Genomic DNA, 18,739 nt, shown 5'->3' on the forward strand with positions numbered 1-18,739 from the left:
TTCCAATCTAAACTTACCGCAATGTAAGATTCAAGATTCAAGAGTCTTTATTGTCATTGAACATGTCAATGAAATTTCCATTGCAACCCCCATGTTAGGAACAGATAGTAAGAAAGATAAGAAGATTAGAAAGAATAAAATTAAGATAACTACAATAAAATTAAATAAACATGCAGTAAAAATATTTGTAAAAGCAATTAAAAATATAACAGAATGAAAATATACTAAGGCAATAAAATATGCTAAACAATAAACAATAAAATATGGAAGTGAAATGTGCCAACAGAATAAGCAGAATAAAATATACACAGTGAAATGTACCGACAGAATAAAATATACCAGTGGACAATAAAATATACCAATGAAAATGGAATGTGCCAATGCTGTATAGTAAAAAAGAATATTAAAAAGAATATAACTTAGTTAAGCTTACTTACTTGAACTTTTCTTTCTTAAACACTCCCACAAATATATATTCATAAAGACATGCAATTTTTGTATCAATCCCTGTGCAGATCTTTTTCAATATTTCTCAAGTACTTTCCATTGGCAATATATTTTCTATAGTCCTTTGTATAAAATGTACATATACATAGTCAACTTCCTATTTTATATTTCTTATTTTCTATTGCCTTGCTATTTGCTATTTTTCATTGCTGCTGCCTGTAACACCAAGTTTCCTCAGATGGGGATTAATAAAGTTAAGTAAAGTTGTCTTATCTGATCTTATCTTCTATTATCCACACTCACTCCTGTATGTATGCAAACCTCCTCATGTAGGGATACTGGATATGTGTTAAAAATAGGTCTAGGTTTCGATTCTGTTTTTTAAAAGACACATTGTCAATAATCATGTTAATGTTGCATTAAATGTTCTGTTGCAAGACTAATGGACAGCAAAATTAGTGGTATCCCGTATGTAGCGCGTCTTTTGCTGGCATTGTCTTCAACAATTCGAGATGAAAAGAAACATCGCGATATTTGTTCAACAGACTGCTGGCATGGGATTACACAAGCGATATCTCGCGCTACCTAAGCATTCGACGTCTCATTCCACCGCGATCAAGCCTGACGGGAGGGGGTTTCTGTTCGACATCTACAGAGCAATTATTTCATTTGGAAACTTGAACGGAATTGATATTTATAATATACATCGTCGTTTTATTTATTTAAAGTAAACGTTGTCGTCTATCTAACTAATTAGGTAACCGCTGGTTAGAGATCGTAGTTTGGACAGAAAAGGATAGTTAAATTAACGTTACAGCATAGCTGGCCGTGCTAACAAAGAAAATCCTTTCTCTTCATAAATAATCCCCACTACTCTCTTTAGTTATGAGTCATGTGGTCGTTGATAATCCACACGGTCTAGATCAGCAGGTAAGTACATTCATTTGATTACTTATTTGCTCTTGTCAAAGAAATTTGGTGATTTTCCATTACGCACATGTAGTTTCGACAGAGAGGGTTAGCTACATTAGCTACGCTCATAGCCTTCAGTTAAGCTAACGCTGCGGATGGTAAAATGGAGGTGACGATGTCGCTGTAGAGAAGATTGTGATGGCGGAGCTTGTCTCTACGTCCTGCCTGCGAACTAGACTTACCAGCTTGTTACTACTGTATTTCACTCGGAAAATAGCTAACAGTAGTCCTGGACCCAACTAAGTACAACTTGTAAATCAACTCTCGTGAAATATCGTTTCAATTGACGGATATTTAGAAGGTTAGGTATCATTTACGTCCGGCCGGTATCCTACTGAGTTAGCCCGACTAATTAGGCCTTCTAAACCTGAAACGTGGCGCAGGCAAAAATGTTGGCAGTGGTTTTTCGCGAACATAATGGTTTTGAAATGCAAGTCAGTGCTCTCCATTTGATTAATCGTTCAGTTCGCAACCTTTATATTTGGGTTCGCTATTTCACTTCAAGTATTAATGCTTATTTCGCTTTTTTGTTTTTTCTTAAATTGTCAGGATTTGCCTTTAGAAATGACTTCAGATGGCCGTGCCATGCCATGTCGGTTGTTACATATATCAAGCCAATTTTAACGAATCAAAAGCAACATGACTTTTATTGTGTTTAGTATAATGGCTTGGTAGGATTTGTTAAGATTACGCCAAAACCGTCTGGGACGAATTCATAACAAGTAGTGGCTATCAAGGGCAAGAAATAAGGGAGATATTTAATTCTATTTTCATGTTATGGCAATGATGTTCATTGTGTTGTTGTAACCTCATTATCTATTTTTGGTATGGTTAGTTTCAAACTCTTTGTCAATGTTCATCTGATTTTGAACCACGGTTTTTGTTTGTTTGGTTTTTGTGTAGCTTGCTGCCCTAGACTTGAACTCTGCTGACGGACAAGGCGGAGGAACTGGCAGTAAGTAACACAGCAGATTTTATTTACTGATGGAAATGTAAATGTAATTATTGATTACATTAGCTTCAGTTTCAACCTCACGCACTATAATTGTTTTGGTACTTTTATAATGATCACATTCAACTTACTTATGTAAACCACAATTTTTACATGTAATATTAATGTTAATCTTGCGTTTAAATTAACTAACATAGAAATTTAATGTGTTTTAATTGAGTTTTTTTCCTCCCCCACTTAGGGCGTTACATTCCACCTCACTTGAGAAACAAAGATGCCTCTAAAAATGGTGAGTTTAAACTAACACTCACCTAACACTCCCCAATTGAGTCAGTCAGATTATCCACACAGATTTGAATTGTAGTGCTCTTAAAGCCAATCAGAGCATGGTAAAAGCAAGCACAAGTGGGGAAAAAAAAATGCAATGTTTGGTTCTTAACATGTTAATGTTTACCAGTCAAGACAAAGATGGTGGTTCCTCAGTGACTTTGCTGCATCAGACCATAGGGATGCTGAGGTCATTAGTTTCAGTAGTAGAAGGAGAGAAAGCCATGTCAAGTGGATTTTCCTCTGTCTGTGCATGATGGCTTATTTTGGCATGGATAAAGTGGGGCGAGTACGGGCGGGTACTGTAAAATAGCTGTAGCCTGGCACTTTCTTTGGTAAGGTAATGGGGCAGAATTTAAAACTGTCTGATTCAGTTTAAAAATTCTAGTAACTATTTGGGACATGGGGGAGAACATAATTGATCTTTTCCCATGTTTATTCCTATTTAACATGTGAACCTGAGGAGTGCTAGCAGTTGACTGCTAAGAGAAATGTGGAGGGTGGGTGGGGTTGGTTTGTATTGTAAGTATTGATATTTATTGAGTTTTCACAATGTCTTAATAACCGAGATAAGGTGGTGAACTTTTCAGTACTTGTTTAGCCTCTTAAGGCTTTAAATCAACACACTTGGTGTGCCTGGCACACTCATGAGTTTACAATATTAAAAATCTTGGAATCATGGTACTGTGTCATTGCACACTTGACGTTTTTCTCGTTTTACTGTTTTCTTATTCCACAGCAGGAAATGCTTATTCCGCTGGTAGACAGTGCGGTTATTCAGTGGCACCAATAAATCTCTGTAAGTCCCTTCTGTCTGCTTTTGCTGAGGGCAACCTGCATTTTCAGATGCATGAAATAGCCATTTTACACACCAGCAAAACAATGCGAAGAGGAAGACAGTTAGGTTAGAGCTATACACTTCAAAGAAAAAGTAAATAATGGGCTCATGATTGATTGATTTGTTTCCTTCTGCTGGGATGCTTGCAGTCAAAATGAGAGGTTACAGGTAAAGGGCAATTTGATTTAACCATAGGCTTCTTGGGTTAATACGTTTTTATAATGAGTGGAATTTTTTGTGTGTAGTTTAAGTGTAAGATTGCTTTGTTAATATTTATTAATATTGTATATTCAAACTTCCTATTTCTATAATTTCCCCCAAGTTCCCTATAAACAGTGCCCACAACCATGGCAGGCAGTGTCCTCAAAGACACAGAAATAACTATGCTTCAGAATGGGATGACTGTAGGATTGGCAACTATTAGTGTAAAGTCAAGCCCGACACTCACATCGCATGAGGCAGTAATTGAGTGAGTCTTTTTATAGCCTGCTTCCCCACCTTTGCTCAGGTTGCCCAAGACTGGCCTCTCAAGAGCTTGCCTTTTACCATGCCTACAGTGGGGGTTGGTGAAAAAGATGTGGTATACCTTGATCTCTACATACATGCATGCAATGCCATCTACTTGTTGGCAAAGTTTTATAGTGAATATAGCTGAACACTGGGGCATAATCGTGCCCTTGCTTTGTCATGGTCACTTGAAAAAAGCATCAAATCTGGGCCTAACACAGCATATTTGCATGGTGATGGCGCCCTAAAGACTCTACACTGCATCAGTAGTGTTACTGTCTGACTAATAACACAGTCGCCACAGTCATGAACTCAAAGTAGGGACTTTGTTTTGCAAAGAAAGAGGGCAATACACTGGTGCATTGACATACTTCAGTCACAGTCATTATTAATCACAAGTCTGTTAGTTTGTGTTTTTTCAAGACCTTTAGCTTTTTGTGTCTGCATACGGCGCGCTATTGAAAAGTTCTCATTGGGATTATTGGAAAACACACTGAGGACCAGAGTAAATACAGGCTTTTGTTCCAACAACTGACTGCTTCAGGTGATTTTGTTTAGTTACTTCACTCTGATGTTAAGTTAGAATAACCATTGAAATCTACTGGTGCAGTTGGTGATGGAACAGAAACCTGTATACACTCACACCTCCTTGGTCTCCCAAGAAGGTGTGAGTCTCTGTCTAAAAGTAATGTTTTTTTCCACGTTATTTCAAAGTACTGATTATCAGGCGGTTCTCCTTTGCTGTTTATTTGGTATTTGATTTAAATGATGAGTAGAAATGATTCCCTTCCTTACATAAGGGACGTGGATGATAATGCACCAGAGTTGTTATCCCTTAAGGTTACCTGACCGTCCAAGCTATTTTGTTGTAAAAATTCAAAGGAGTCTTGCGTCATGTAGTTGTTGAAGTTGAGCAGGCTTCGACTGCTTGCACAATAATCTCTTAAATATGCTGTTTAATTTTCTGTTTTCCAACTGGCCTCTGTCAACTCGACAACCGATGGTGGCACAGGTGTGTGCTAGTACTGCATGCACAGTAATAAAAACCAAGGCTAGCTTAAGTCGACCACAAACCCAGATGCAGTGTTTTTGTAGTAAATTGAAATTTGATTAATTTACCACACTGCGCTTGTCAAAGTAAAGGCAAAATCTATTTGGCAAACATTAAGAGATCAGTGTCAGAGACAAAACACAACTGGTCTACAAGATGTACATTGACGCGTGCCTGTGTGACGCATTACATGGTTTTGGCCCTTGTGCTTACTTGAAGGGAAACCATGTTTGCCTGTTGGCCCAAAGGTTTAAGATCCCCATCACAGATCTACATCGGCTCCTTTTGCTGAACAAATTCTTTCAAAGCTGGTCTGCCATTTTAAAGCTGTTGTGGCATAGCTTCGGCTACTTAGCATGACAGCTAACTGTAGACCCCCCACCCCCCACCCCCACCCCCCTCTGCCTGCACTAATAGTGTGGCCATCAGTGGAAACTTTGACACAACCAGTGTCCACAGCCGGTAGATATTTGTTGTAAATATCCTACACAGGCCGAGAGGGGCTTGATTTCTCTGCGCTTATTGTCTTTTACAGGTTTAGACATTGCTTTGCCACTTTGTCTATGTTTTTAATAATTAATAACTTACCCTATAACACAATTCTTTTAGAAGGACTTTTTTCTTCACATTTAAAAGCCAACTTTCAGTCCAGTTTGTAGTCTATGGACTGCTTGCATCCCACCTGTCAGTTAATTCCACTAAATTGGTCAGCACTCGAGACACTCATGGCTAGTAAAGACTGAACACAGCCAATTGTGTACTTGCTTACTGACTCAAATGAGGAATGTGTGCAGCAGTAGGTGCTTCCTCACAATACTCTTATTCTGTTATGTTTTTTTTTCTTACATGAAGATTCACCTGGATGGGACAGTGGACGCAGCAATGGATTTGTGAATGGTTACCATGACAACCGTGCAAATGGGGGCTTTGGAGGGCGAGGACCCCCTCGCAATGATAGAGGTGGGCGTGGCGCCTACCGTGGTAACAGGGGTGGCGGCACGTTTAATCAACCATTGCAAAATGCAGGTGGGGAAATCTTGTTGTGCCTCACATATCTTACACTAGCAGCAGTTAGTGTTGTATTAGATGTAATTTTGACCATCCTTGAGTTATAAGGCTGTCATGATATCAGAATGCCGTTCCTCTGCATATGAACAATGGATTTGCAGTAAAGAATGGATCATACTGAATCAAATTAGCTGTGCATTTAATTTTAGGTAATATAATGGTGGTCATTTGAAACAGCTGGTGGCATTTTGTTTGCTTTTGTTGAGAAAGGGGAGTCATTTGATGTTTGATTTGACCGCTGATTTGAAAAAAAAAATTCCCCAGGTACATCACTGACGGGCTTTTCATCTGCTCATTAAAGGGTTTGGCAGTTACGACAACAAAGATGGCAGCTGGGGAGGACCTCCAAGGGATGGTGCTTACAACAGCTTTGGGGGCCGTTCTGATAGGTCCAAGACCGCCTATTTCAATGACCGTGGGGCAGGCTCAAGGGGAAGGTGTGTAAAATTGTTACATTTACTGCTCTTTCAGTTTGTGTGAGCCTGTACAATTTAAGTTTTAAGTCAATGTCTTAATGTTTTGTAATATCTAAAATTTTATAAAAAAGCATTCAGTATAATTTTGAGCAGACTGAATGAGTGTATGCCTTTATTGTATAATGTGTATTTTATGACAAAGAGCATTGGCTGTCATTCAAGATTGTTTTTTTTTTTGTTTGTTTGTTTTTTGTTTTTTTTTTTTTTTTCCCCACATGAAAAACCGGACTCCGTCACCTTGCAACAAACTTGAAAATCTCAAAAGAGCATGTTAAGCTATACACTACAGATTTAGCTGTTCTTCCTGCAGTCATTTTGGATATCATGAAAACTGCCTAGTATATTTTACCTTCTTGGTTTTTGAGGATGGAAAAAAATGTGTAAGGCTGATTTTCATGAAATTAAAAGTTTGTTTTACCTCTACACTTAAACACTCGATGTGTGCAGATATGAGCGTGGTGGCTTTGCTGGTGGAGGAAATACCCGATGGGTGGAGGACTCGAGAGATGATGATTGGTCCAAGCCCACTGCCCCCAACGAGCGCCTGGAACAGTAAGACAGATTTTGCTCACAGATAACAAAACTAACAGCCATCTTGTATCTGCATTAACCCCAACTTTTGCAAATCTTATTTTTTAGTGAGCTTTTCTCTGGAAGCAACACAGGGATAAATTTTGAAAAATATGATGATATTCCCGTGGAGGCCACCGGAAGCAACTGCCCACCCCACATTGAAAGTGTAAGTCTGTTCTCATCGGTGCTTGCATATTTTAAATGGAAGTGTCCGTTCTCAGTTTATGTAGAGTCATTTAAACAGTATTTCAAAGGTTTTGATAAAACAGTTCATATCTTATACTGACTGTATGTGTGATTATTCTGTAGTTCCATGATGTTGACATGGGAGAGATTATCATGGGGAATATCACCTTGAGTCGCTATACTCGTCCCACCCCAGTGCAGAAGCATGCTATCCCCATCATCAAATCCAAGAGAGACCTGATGGCTTGTGCCCAGACTGGTGTGTATTTTTCTGTATGCATTTGATAGCCTTAAGTAGATAACCCAGTCTTTTCCTGGTTAATTTCTCTTCTTAGAAATTAATATGATTGTACCTTTTTTAAAAATTGATTCAGTATTTTATATTTTTTGTATTCTTTATTCAGTATTCCATGATTTTATATTTTACAGCAAATTCTCTTTGGAGATTAATAAAGTATCTATCTATCTTTAGTTTTGAGTAGTCTAAAAATGTGTTTATAACGTCTGCTGTTTTTCAGGCTCCGGTAAGACTGCTGCTTTCTTGCTGCCAGTGCTGAGTCAGATCTATACAGATGGGCCAGGAGATGCTCTGCAGGCTGTGAAGAACAGTGGGCAGGTACTGGGTAAACAAAATAAGTGAGCATATCCTGCAATTTACTTGGTTTTTTTAAACATTAGGGTTTTTTTTTTTTTCATCCTCAGGAGAATGGAAGGTATGGCCGTCGTAAGCAATACCCAATCTCCCTTGTCCTGGCTCCTACCAGAGAACTTGCTTTGCAGATCTATGATGAGGCAAGGAAGGTAAGTGCCAAGCATACATCAGACTATCTGTACAGAAAATTGTTTTCAAGGACATTGAATATGCATATAAAAAGCTTAATTGTTATCTTTTCTTCCTACATTCTAGTTTGCCTATCGCTCGCGTGTGCGTCCCTGCGTGGTGTATGGCGGTGCTGATATTGGTCAGCAGATCAGGGACTTGGAGAGAGGCTGTCACCTGCTGGTGGCCACACCTGGACGTCTGGTTGACATGATGGAGAGGGGCAAGATCGGTCTGGACTATTGCAAGTTAGTGTAACACAGAGATCCACACTGAGTATGCGTTTTTGTTGTTTTTTGTGTGTTTGTTCTAAAGAACTGACTCCAATATTTGTGTTTTTGTAATAAAAAAAACAGCTACTTGGTCCTTGATGAGGCTGACCGCATGTTGGACATGGGTTTTGAACCACAGATCAGACGCATTGTGGAGCAAGATACAATGCCACCTAAAGGGATCCGCCAGACCATGATGTTCAGTGCCACCTTCCCCAAGGAGATCCAGGTACATTGGACAGCCAACACATACACAGAATCTTGCTGAATGTGGTTAATATGCACATACTTATCTGTTTGAGTTTTTGTGTTTAGATCCTTGCTCGTGACTTCCTGGAGGACTACATTTTCTTGGCAGTGGGGCGTGTTGGTTCCACCTCAGAAAACATCACACAGAAGGTGGTCTGGGTAGAAGAGACTGACAAAAGGTCCTTCCTTCTTGACCTACTTAATGCCACAGGTGAGCAATGCATAAACAATAAGGAAAATGTTGTTTGTTTGTTTTTTTTTTGTCCTCCCATGAGGGTCACATTGGGCTCTAACCCATCATCCTGTGTTTGTCAGTCTGCCCCATATCAAGCTAATATTGACTTTGCTACATCTCTGCTAACAAATGTTCATTATAGCAAAACCGTGCAGTGAAAGATACAATATCAAAAAAATCTCATGCTGTGGTGAGCGGGTAATGAAATCACTTGCCTCATTTAGGGGGTTGCTATCTTGATGATCTTAAGCTGTTATTTTTGTGTACTGAGCAGCCTTACATTTACTGGCTGGTTTGGTTTTATCTCAGTTATTCCCAGTGAGGTTCAGGAAAATGTGACAGAGGCCCCAGAGAAACCGGGTAAGTATGAACATAACTTAACTCTGACCCACAAGTCAGAAACATCACATCCCACAGCTCATCCTGTCCCTCCGCTCCCTGGCTGACATGCTGCCTCAGTTTTGTTGATTCCTTTCATTTCCAATCAGACCATGTAGGACCTACAATAATGTTTGCCTTACACCGTATACACAGAGTGAAGTTGGAGAGTTAGACTCAATAGTCCAATCTCCCCACTTGAAAGGGGACTCGTTTCAATGTTATCAGCATCAGCAGTAAAGTCACCTGGCTCAACATGATCATGTTGGTTGGTTGTCGTTTCTGTGAGACAATTTTCTCGTCTGATTGGGGTGATCTGGGCTTTGTACTCAGGCTTAAGTAATTTGGAGAGGATGGCTCCTTGGATGTTTTTTTTCCCCCTGACTTGTGCAGTGAATTGGCAAAACAGTGAGATGGCTGCGAATTGGGAATCGCCTGTTGTGTTTATCTGTCCCATCCCCCCTTCACCATTTTTTTGTTATCTCAAGCTTGTTAATTCTGGTAGCATTAACACCAAATATCTGGATCATAACCTAATATTTAACGTAATTGTTAGATTCTAAGCATCAGTATGAGGCATGCATTTAGGGGGCATATTTTATTGAACCATTATCCATTAGAATAAAACCAATAAAATCCAGTCCTTAATTTAGCTACTTAAGTTTACTGTTCAATCCACCCTGTTAGTTTTGTGGCACACTGCTCTTCTTTATGACAGCTAGGCTCTACACTGTGAGCAGTTCACTCCATATGTGATTGAAAATTAGTGTATGTGAACATTGAAAACTAAGTTGCAACAGTGATTGACTTGTTCTGACACCGGAGTTGGCAAAATACACAGGTTGCTGACCTGATGATTAAGAATCTCATCTCTTCACTTACTAGCAAAGACCAGTCTGCTGATCATTGACATGGCAGCTTCTCATTTTAGACATGACAAACTGGTTGCTGGTCATATCAGCTGCTGGTGATTATGAGCATCAGTGAACTACCTTAGAATAGGCCAATATTACACTTTATACGCTATGCAGCCCATTTCTCTATGCAGTCAGATTGTTCAGGAGGTAAAAAAAAAAAAAACATTATTCTGTAACACCATCATACAACTGCAAGTGGACACTTTCTGTAGGTGAAGCAACTCAAACTGTCTTCACACGAGCACATTACTTCACAAAAAATTTCATGAGTCACATTCTCCCTTCTTTAATAAAGCCTCTGTCACACTGGACAAACACCCACTAACATCTGGCTTTGCCTCAGTGGGAAAAAGTACTATCGGCATTCATGTGTCAAATGACTGCAGTCTTCACAGGTATTTCTCGCCTCCAGCTCCGATTGGCAATGATGAGACACATTGATGTTCTGGACGTTGGTGTGTGAACTGATATCAGACAGGATTGTCATCTCATTGCACTCAATTTCCATCTCATCAGCATCTCATAAAGGACATAAGAAATCACCATATTATTGTCCCTGGCCTCCATGCTGCTCTCTACTGTTCCCAGTTTTCCGCCAAGTTTGTGATGTTGAATTTCACACACCAGAAAAAAAAAAACAGGCAAACTTGTCGACTTGCAATAGGAAAGGACTCTATTTTTCAGCAGTTTTACATGTGTTTTTTACATGTTACAAAAGGCCATATACATAGAACTTTGGTCTGAAATGAAATTGGTTGAAGCTGATACATTTGACAATGTTGGAATCCGGAAACTTTAGTATTTAGATTTAATGGCGCATGAAAATATGGTGTGCCAGTTTTAGAAGGCTACAGCTGTTATTTAATGTATCAGATCCATATTCATCCACATTTAAATATAAATAAAAGTATTGGTTCCGACTTCATATCGGCGCATACTCAATATGAAACGTTTCAAAACGGAGGCAAAAAAATGTATTGGGACATCCCATGTTTAACAATTATTTAGTTGTCTTCAGTACGGTGTGCAGAAAAACAGAAGCTATGGTTGTCAGTAAATGTAAAGCTTTTTATGCAAACCCTGTCTCCATGTCCCAAGTTGTCATTTTGGTTTTTGATTTTCTTCTTTTACCTCATGATCTTGCAATTGCTGACCTTTTTTTAGTATTGACAGTTTTAAGTTCCTGATCCCATCTTTCAGTTTAAGGCCATGACCACACGTATGCGGATATTTTCAAAACAAACATTTTCCTCTGTATTTGTGCCTCTTGTTCACACGCAAACAGCACGTTAGGTCACTAAAGCAGATTTTTTTTAAATGCCTTGTTATCATTCATATTTTTCAGCACTGGTTTCTGTATATCCATGTTGGCATGTAAAACGGAGCATTTGAGAAATGACAATGTTGTCACCTCAATTCAAGTATGCCCATGTTGCTTTATGTGATGACTACTGATTAGTTGGTTTATGCTGGGTTAGCACTGCTGGGCTCTGTGCCAGAAAGATGTTACAGAACTATAAGTAAATAACTAGCTTCCAATTGTGTTGGAAAAGTTTTTTTCCAACACAGGAAAATAAGTTCAGTATGCATGCTCAGAGTGTTGTCTGGTATTTGACGTTAAGGTTGACTTAATCGCAACCACCCTAATCACCATGCATAAAGATGGAGCATTAGGAATAGTTTGTCTTCCCATGCGTATGCAGATTTTTGTTAAACGAAGGTCATGCTGACAGATTTATAAAATTTTATTTCATTTTTTTTAAATGGAGGTGGAAAATAACAGTTTTTTAAAAGACAAGTATATGTGTGGTCAAGGGCAAAAAAAATCCACCCATAGCTGTTTTTCCTGTAATCAGTGATGTTTTCTTTTTCCTCTTATCGCTCCTTATTCTGCTCTCCTTTTTCCCATCCTCTTTGTTTCTGGCTACACAGGCAAAGACTCATTAACTCTGGTGTTTGTGGAAACCAAGAAAGGAGCAGATGCTTTGGAAGACTTCCTGTATCATGAGGGTTACGCCTGCACCAGCATCCATGGTGATCGATCCCAGAGAGACAGAGAGGAAGCTCTGCATCAGTTCCGGTCTGGACGCTGCCCCATCTTGGTGGCCACAGCTGTAAGTAATCTTTACCCTTCTCGTTTTTTCCACCATTCAACTTTCATGTCTGTGTAAACTCTTATTTATTGGGGTTTTGGCAACAAGTAAAGGTACAGAGCAGTTATATACATCAAGTTGTGTGTAATATAATATACCTGTATCCAGTCTGATGTAAAGAATTTAAAAAGTGCTGTATTGCATAAAACTTACTCCCTTTCCCCCAATGAGGATTTATTTTTTAAACTGAGATGTTGCATCACATCTTTCAATAGAATTAAATGGGGACATTTGCTCTTTTGCTTGCATTTTACTAAAATCAGTGAGACAGTGTTAAGATTTCTGATAATCCATTAGTATCTTTGATGTAACCTACTTTTAATGTAGCCGTTTAAAATAAAACAAATTATTCTAATTTGTTTTCCTTGCAGTTTATGTGAAGACGTAAGCCTTCAGTATGTTAAGTTAATCTTTAAGTGGTGCCCCTAGCCAGATCGGTTTTTGATGCATTTCCTGGTTTGCAACCTTTTTCAAATTTAGCAGTCGATTCACATTTTGACAGAAAAACTCTTTAGGAAAGTAGCTGGGTCGTGAAAGACATTTTGACTTAGATTGAACTGACTAATAATGTTGGCAGATTTTGCTAGCCATTAACTTCAGTACCATAATTTGACCAGTGGACAAATTGAAACTCCTGCCTGCAAGTTGTCTGGTGGTGTTCTTGATATGACCTTGACATTTGAATGTTTTCTTCCAACATCTTATTTTTCTAGGTGGCTGCTAGAGGCCTTGACATCAGCAATGTGAAGCATGTTATTAACTTCGATTTGCCCAGTGACATTGAAGAATACGTTCACCGTATTGGCCGTACGGGACGTGTGGGCAACCTTGGTACAACTAGATTTATTTTATTTTTTTTTTTTCTTAAACAATATTTTTATGCCTGTTATTTACATCCATATTTTAATCACTGTGTATAATCTTGTGTTCTGTTTTGTACAGGTCTGGCCACGTCGTTCTTTAACGACAAAAACAGCAACATAACCAAAGATTTGCTGGACATTTTGGTGGAGGCCAAGCAAGAGGTTCCCTCCTGGCTTGAGAGCCTGGCTTATGAGCACCAGCACAAGAGCAGCAATCGTGGACGCTCTAAGAGGTGTGTGTGTGTGTGTTGCTGTGTGTGTTGCTGTGTGTGTGTTGCTGTGTGCCCTCCATTTTAAACAACTCACAGCTGCAACCACTACAGATCTTTAGTTTGTTGTGCCATCCAAAAATCTGTACCATGTCTTAATAAGTGAACGTTCTTGTCTAGATTCTCTGGTGGTTTCGGAGCTAGAGACTACCGTCAGACGTCAGGTGGCTCCGGAAACTTCAGTAGCAACCGTGGAGGACGTAACACGGGAGGCCACGGAGGAAACCGTGGCTTTGGTGGAGGTAAGGAAACAGTAATTCTCCAACCTTTTATCTTTGGTTCACATTGATGTTAACTTACAAGCATTAAAGCTTCCATGTAGAACCTTGTTGCAATATGTATAATAGGTTTGTGCTTTCGGATACACAAAAAGCACTGTATAAAAGTTATAGCTTACAAATTGTGAGCTCCTTAATTTCATATTCAATTATACTCAAGCTTACCCCTAATGGGAAAACATAGCAGTCTATGTGAAGTTGGCTTAAATACATTTTTTTTTCGTTGCTTTCGCAGGCAGCTTTGGTGGCAACTTCTATAGCAATGACGGCTACGGAGGAAATTACAGCCACTCTGGTAGTGTGGATTGGTGGGGCAACTAGTCACCATAGGAACAGGTTGCCATGTCAACCAAACCCAATGGAAACCACATGTTAACTTAAGCCAGACCATAACAACCCTCCCTGTGTAGCTTCACTGACACACAGTACATTACCAACCCTGGTTCTCTGCCATTCGCTTCTCTCAAAAAGGAAGTGTAGCACGACGCAAAGGAAAGTCACCAGCACGTGCAAAGCACCGGAGACCACAGAGATTCGCACACCTCAGAGTGAGCATGGATGCTGACATGCATTGTCCGATAGGAACGTCGGACTTTCATTTTTAAAAGTATTTTTGTTCATTTTGTGGAAAAAATACCCAACTGAATAACCTGAGGATCATTTGTATGTTAATGTACTGTGCCTTCGGAATTTAAACAGGAAATCTATGTTTTTCATTTCACCAGATGAACATGGCCAAGAGCTCTCAATTTGATTTTACTATGATTTTGTTTGGTGAAAAATATTAGAACGGTAAAATAAGCTTGGACTTAATCAAACCTTGGCAAACACTGGGGTATTGTGGCTCTGAGTCATGATTCCATTTGAACTTCAAATTTATCGCAGGAACATCATGTAGCCTTTTCTATACTCAAACAGCTAATGGAGCCATTATTATGTCTAACACAAACTGGGCCACTCTGGGACGCAATTGTATTTTAATCCTTGGGGGCAAATTTACATTTGTTTCTTTCGTTTTTTTGCTCACTCTATCCTGGACAGGCTCCTTTTTATGGATATGATAGTCTTTGAAATAGCCATTCCTATTAAAATCTTAAGAAACACAAAAGTCATTAAGCTCAGTGCCAATAATTGCTGAGGTTTAAACAAGCGTAATCACTGCTGGAACTTGTTACTCCACATTTTTCAATTGACTTGACAGTGTTACAGCAGCTAGCATGTTACTAAGTGCTAGCTACATTAAGTGGGCGGTGTTTTTTGTTTATTTTTACTTGAGACATTTTTGGTGCAGGTGTGTGCAAAATTGAAAAACTAAGTCAGTTTTTTGATTTTTGAATTGTTTCTCAACAAATATGTATCAAAACAAAAAATGCCTGCCATCTTGAAAGTGAAGTTCAAAATGGCTGCATAAAGGACCACAGCATCGGGGGGGCATTGCGTGGTGTTAGTGTTCACTGAATTGACCGGCAACCATGAGGCCCAGATGGTATTCTACGCTTGCAAGTGTTTTGTTTTTTGGTCAAGGAGAAAGGATACGTGAACTGAGTCGCAGGCTTAACTTAATTACAAACGTTTTCTCTTTTCAAGCTGCGTTGGAGGCATGGTTCATCTTAAAGAGAAAGGCATTTGAATGATCACTGAGGTTTACCAATTAAACAGCGAGGAACGGTGCAGGGTAGAGCAGCACTCCGACCACTGGGATTAGGGGAACAGGGGCATACGTGGGGCGCAGTTTTCAGTGCACCGCCGGTGTCAGTGGCTTTGGTCTCCATTGCTGCGTAGTTTAACTGGAGGTGGCCAAAGATGGGGGACTGTCCACTTCCTTAAAGAAACATTAAAGTACTGTCAGGTCCTCTGGGAGTTTGTCTGCTCAGACATGTATAAAAAAGAAATCTGTGGCTTCATAAAGCCAGAGCAGGCTTTTCTTAAAGAGGAGCAGCCATTGAGAGGAGAGATGGGGCTTTTCACCTCCCAATTTTCTCATCGGGTGTGTTGTGCCTTGAACTTTTTTCTTTCTTTTCTTTTTTTTAAGAAATTGAACTAAAAGCGGATGCACTGACAGTGTTGAGAACTTGAGATTGAATGGTGCTACTTGATTTAGGTGTGTAGGCCCTTGTACGTCGTGCCCATTAAGTTTTACAGAACTTCTTTTATTGCACATCTAGAGTTTTATGTAGATGTCTTGGATATGTGTCCTTAAGCTTCCAAATATTGTGTGTGAGGAGATTGTGAAAAACGCAGCTTGTTTACAAAGGGGAAGGGTTCTCAATGATTAAACCAGGATTTATTTGGGACCAGGGGATTTAGCAGTCGGGGGAATTTAGCCATTTGCACAGATTTCTAGATTCTACTTTTGCTGCTAGTTTTGTGTAATTTATTAAGCATTTTTGACAAATATTTATTTTTGTAAGCCTCAAAGTGATTCTTTGAAAGTTTCAGAAACTTGACCAAAAGACAGTACAAAAACACTGGCACTTGAATGTTGAATGTCACCTGTATGCGTGAAATTTAATATATTTCGGGGTAGTGTGAGCTTTTTAATGTTTAAGATACATTGGACTCAGTAAATAATATCCACAGCTGTTTCAGGGCCTCCTCAGGGCCAGTCATCTCTATGAGATTATAATAATTGGTCAACAAAATTTGATATGAAATTGAACAAACACGCCAAGGTTTGGAATATAGCTGTCAAAAGAGCAAATAAATTTCCTAAGCATATCAGTGCAGAAGTGTTCAGATTCTCCAATTGTGTGTGCATTATTGATTCTTTACTCTTAATTTGACCTGATAATTATTTTTCTCCAGTGAATGTCTGGCACATGGCAATCCTTAAAGAAACAAACATGTGGTTTATTGTCATTGTTGTATTTGCATATGACACCTCCTTGAGTTCTCCTTGAATGTGAATCAAGTCTGCAGCTTTGATTTTCAGGGCAGCTGCTGAAGTTGTATGGGTTGAACAGAAGGTCCTGTGCAAGTTCTTACAGGCAGAACCCGAGACTTGTTCCACATTCTCTAGAGAACCCTAGAGCTCTTTAGATGTAGACTTTGCTTTCTGTATTAGCTTATAGGCTACTGCACTGCATGGGAAGTACTCAGCCGTGCAATTGTATGATTTTACCAAAATAAAATGTTTGAATGCAAAAGTATCTGGAAAAATTAAGCATGTTTCATGAAGGCCTGTTTAATGTAGTTGTGCAGAGAAGACCTGTAGCAAGTAGCCTGTTGCCTTGTGTGGATACAGGGCGGATGGGTGGCAAAACTCTATTTGGTATAGATTGGATGGGCTTCATTTCTGTTGAAAAATATATAGAGAGATTTCATTTGTAAATCAACTGTGTCAATTGTCTTATTTTCCCCAAACCTGTGTTAAAACTGAGTTGGACAGTGTGACCTGTGTTAGAAATCACCTTTTTCCATTCAGCGTTTCTGACAAAAGACAGGAACCCACACAGAGTTTTGTTTTGTTTTTTTGTAAAGCAGAGGTATGTAAAAGTTGGGTACCCTCTCTGTTTGTCTGAATAGCTAAGTGAGTAAAAGATGATATTATTCCCAAACAGCATGAAGTTAAAGATCACAAATTCCAAACAAGTGAGATGCCTTCTTTTTAAACGTTTTCAAGTTTAAAAGTAACATAAGGGAAAAAGCTCAAAGCCAAAATTTGGATACCCTGAATGGTCAATACTTCAGACACGCCCCCCTTCCCAAGTATCAAAGCTTTTTGAATTTGCTGTTATTTAATTGAATCCATTCTTCCTTCGACCAGTGAAATTTTCCCAGTGCCACCTTCTGCAACACAAGCCCAATGCATGAAGGAACCACCCCTGTGCTTGACAGTTGGGTTAGGTATTTTCATCAAATTCTGCAACCTTTTTTCCAAACATACCTTACCCATTGCAACCAAAAAGTTCTATTTAAACTTCAGTCCACAGGACTTGTTTTTGAAGTGCATCAGGAATCCCATTTAGTTTCTTCAGTTTAAGGGTCCCAGTATTGTGCATGTTGGCTCACCAACAAACTGTCATGACTTACTGGGACACTTGAATATAACTCAGCCATTGTTCATAAAATTAGTAATCTCTGTGTTTCCCCAATATGACAAGTGAAAAGGCTGCAGTGAAAAAGGCCTATGCTGTTTTGGCTGGATGGGAGCAAAACCCTGTCAGCCATGTTTTTGGAGAGACGTTTCCATAAGGAAGCTGCTGGAGCAGCACACTCCTTGTGGTTTTAGAATGACGTGTTCAATAATCATACATTGGTGTAGTGGTTGGGTGTCTTGTAAATATTGAAATGTTGCAGACCTGGTGAGCTGAATCTCCCAAATGACCCAAATCTGCAGGGGTTGTCAGAGGGTTCGTATCGTCTCTTCCCAGGGTAACCAGAGATGATGTTCAGGCGTGTGTGCTGAACTTTCAAGGGCTGTAATCTTTTATTGAGAGTCTCATTTTGGTGAAATGAGGTTAAAATGATTACAGAAACAGAAACCTGACCTGTATTTTATGTCTGTACAAATGGATTCTGGCCATCTGTAGGAGCTTTTTAGGTAGTGAGAAAACAAAACAGTGGCTAAGTAACACATCTTTCAGCCTGCATGAAAACCATGTTTACCCCAATTTTAGGAGGTTTATCATGTTATTCTTTAAAGGTCACATGGTCTCTAATGTCCTGAGTCAGTTTCATAACCACAGACCCTGTTGCGTAATTTCTGTGTCATTTTGAAAATAAGGTTTTAGTGACATTCATGCCAGGTGAACCCGTTTACAGTGAACACATTCAGCTCTCTGGATGGTGGTCTATACAGCTTGTAAAGTACTGTAAATATGAAATAATATTACTATGCAGTACTGTATTGATCATCTTCTCTCATCAGGTCACGCAAATTATGGCATGCTGATCCCCTAATGTATT

The 18,739-nt window shown here is 39.3% G+C and overlaps 1 protein-coding gene across 4 annotated transcripts; it reads left to right on the forward strand.

The window, feature by feature from the left end:
• The first annotated feature begins 1,065 nt into the window (after positions 1-1,065).
• ddx3xa (DEAD-box helicase 3 X-linked a) lies at positions 1,066-17,162 on the forward strand. 4 transcript variants are annotated; one of them, XM_041950489.1, is made up of 20 exons: positions 1,066-1,377; positions 2,323-2,374; positions 2,613-2,660; positions 3,438-3,497; positions 5,947-6,120; positions 6,464-6,599; positions 7,086-7,190; positions 7,278-7,377; positions 7,521-7,656; positions 7,916-8,013; positions 8,100-8,198; positions 8,305-8,465; positions 8,574-8,718; positions 8,805-8,949; positions 9,283-9,333; positions 12,201-12,382; positions 13,135-13,252; positions 13,364-13,517; positions 13,674-13,795; positions 14,067-17,162. In XM_041950489.1, the coding sequence occupies exons 1-20, from the start codon at positions 1,333-1,335 to the stop codon at positions 14,150-14,152; spliced, it is 2,217 nt and encodes a 738-aa protein (XP_041806423.1). In that variant the 5' UTR covers positions 1,066-1,332; the 3' UTR covers positions 14,153-17,162. The 4 variants fall into 4 exon arrangements, with proteins under 4 accessions (XP_041806423.1, XP_041806424.1, XP_041806425.1 ...); XM_041950490.1 differs by lacking the exon at positions 9,283-9,333; XM_041950491.1 differs by lacking the exon at positions 3,438-3,497.
• Positions 17,163-18,739: the final 1,577 nt, after the last annotated feature.

The sequence above is a fragment of the Chelmon rostratus genome, chromosome 13 (assembly GCF_017976325.1).
Source record: "Chelmon rostratus isolate fCheRos1 chromosome 13, fCheRos1.pri, whole genome shotgun sequence".
Lineage (NCBI taxonomy): Eukaryota > Metazoa > Chordata > Actinopteri > Chaetodontiformes > Chaetodontidae > Chelmon > Chelmon rostratus.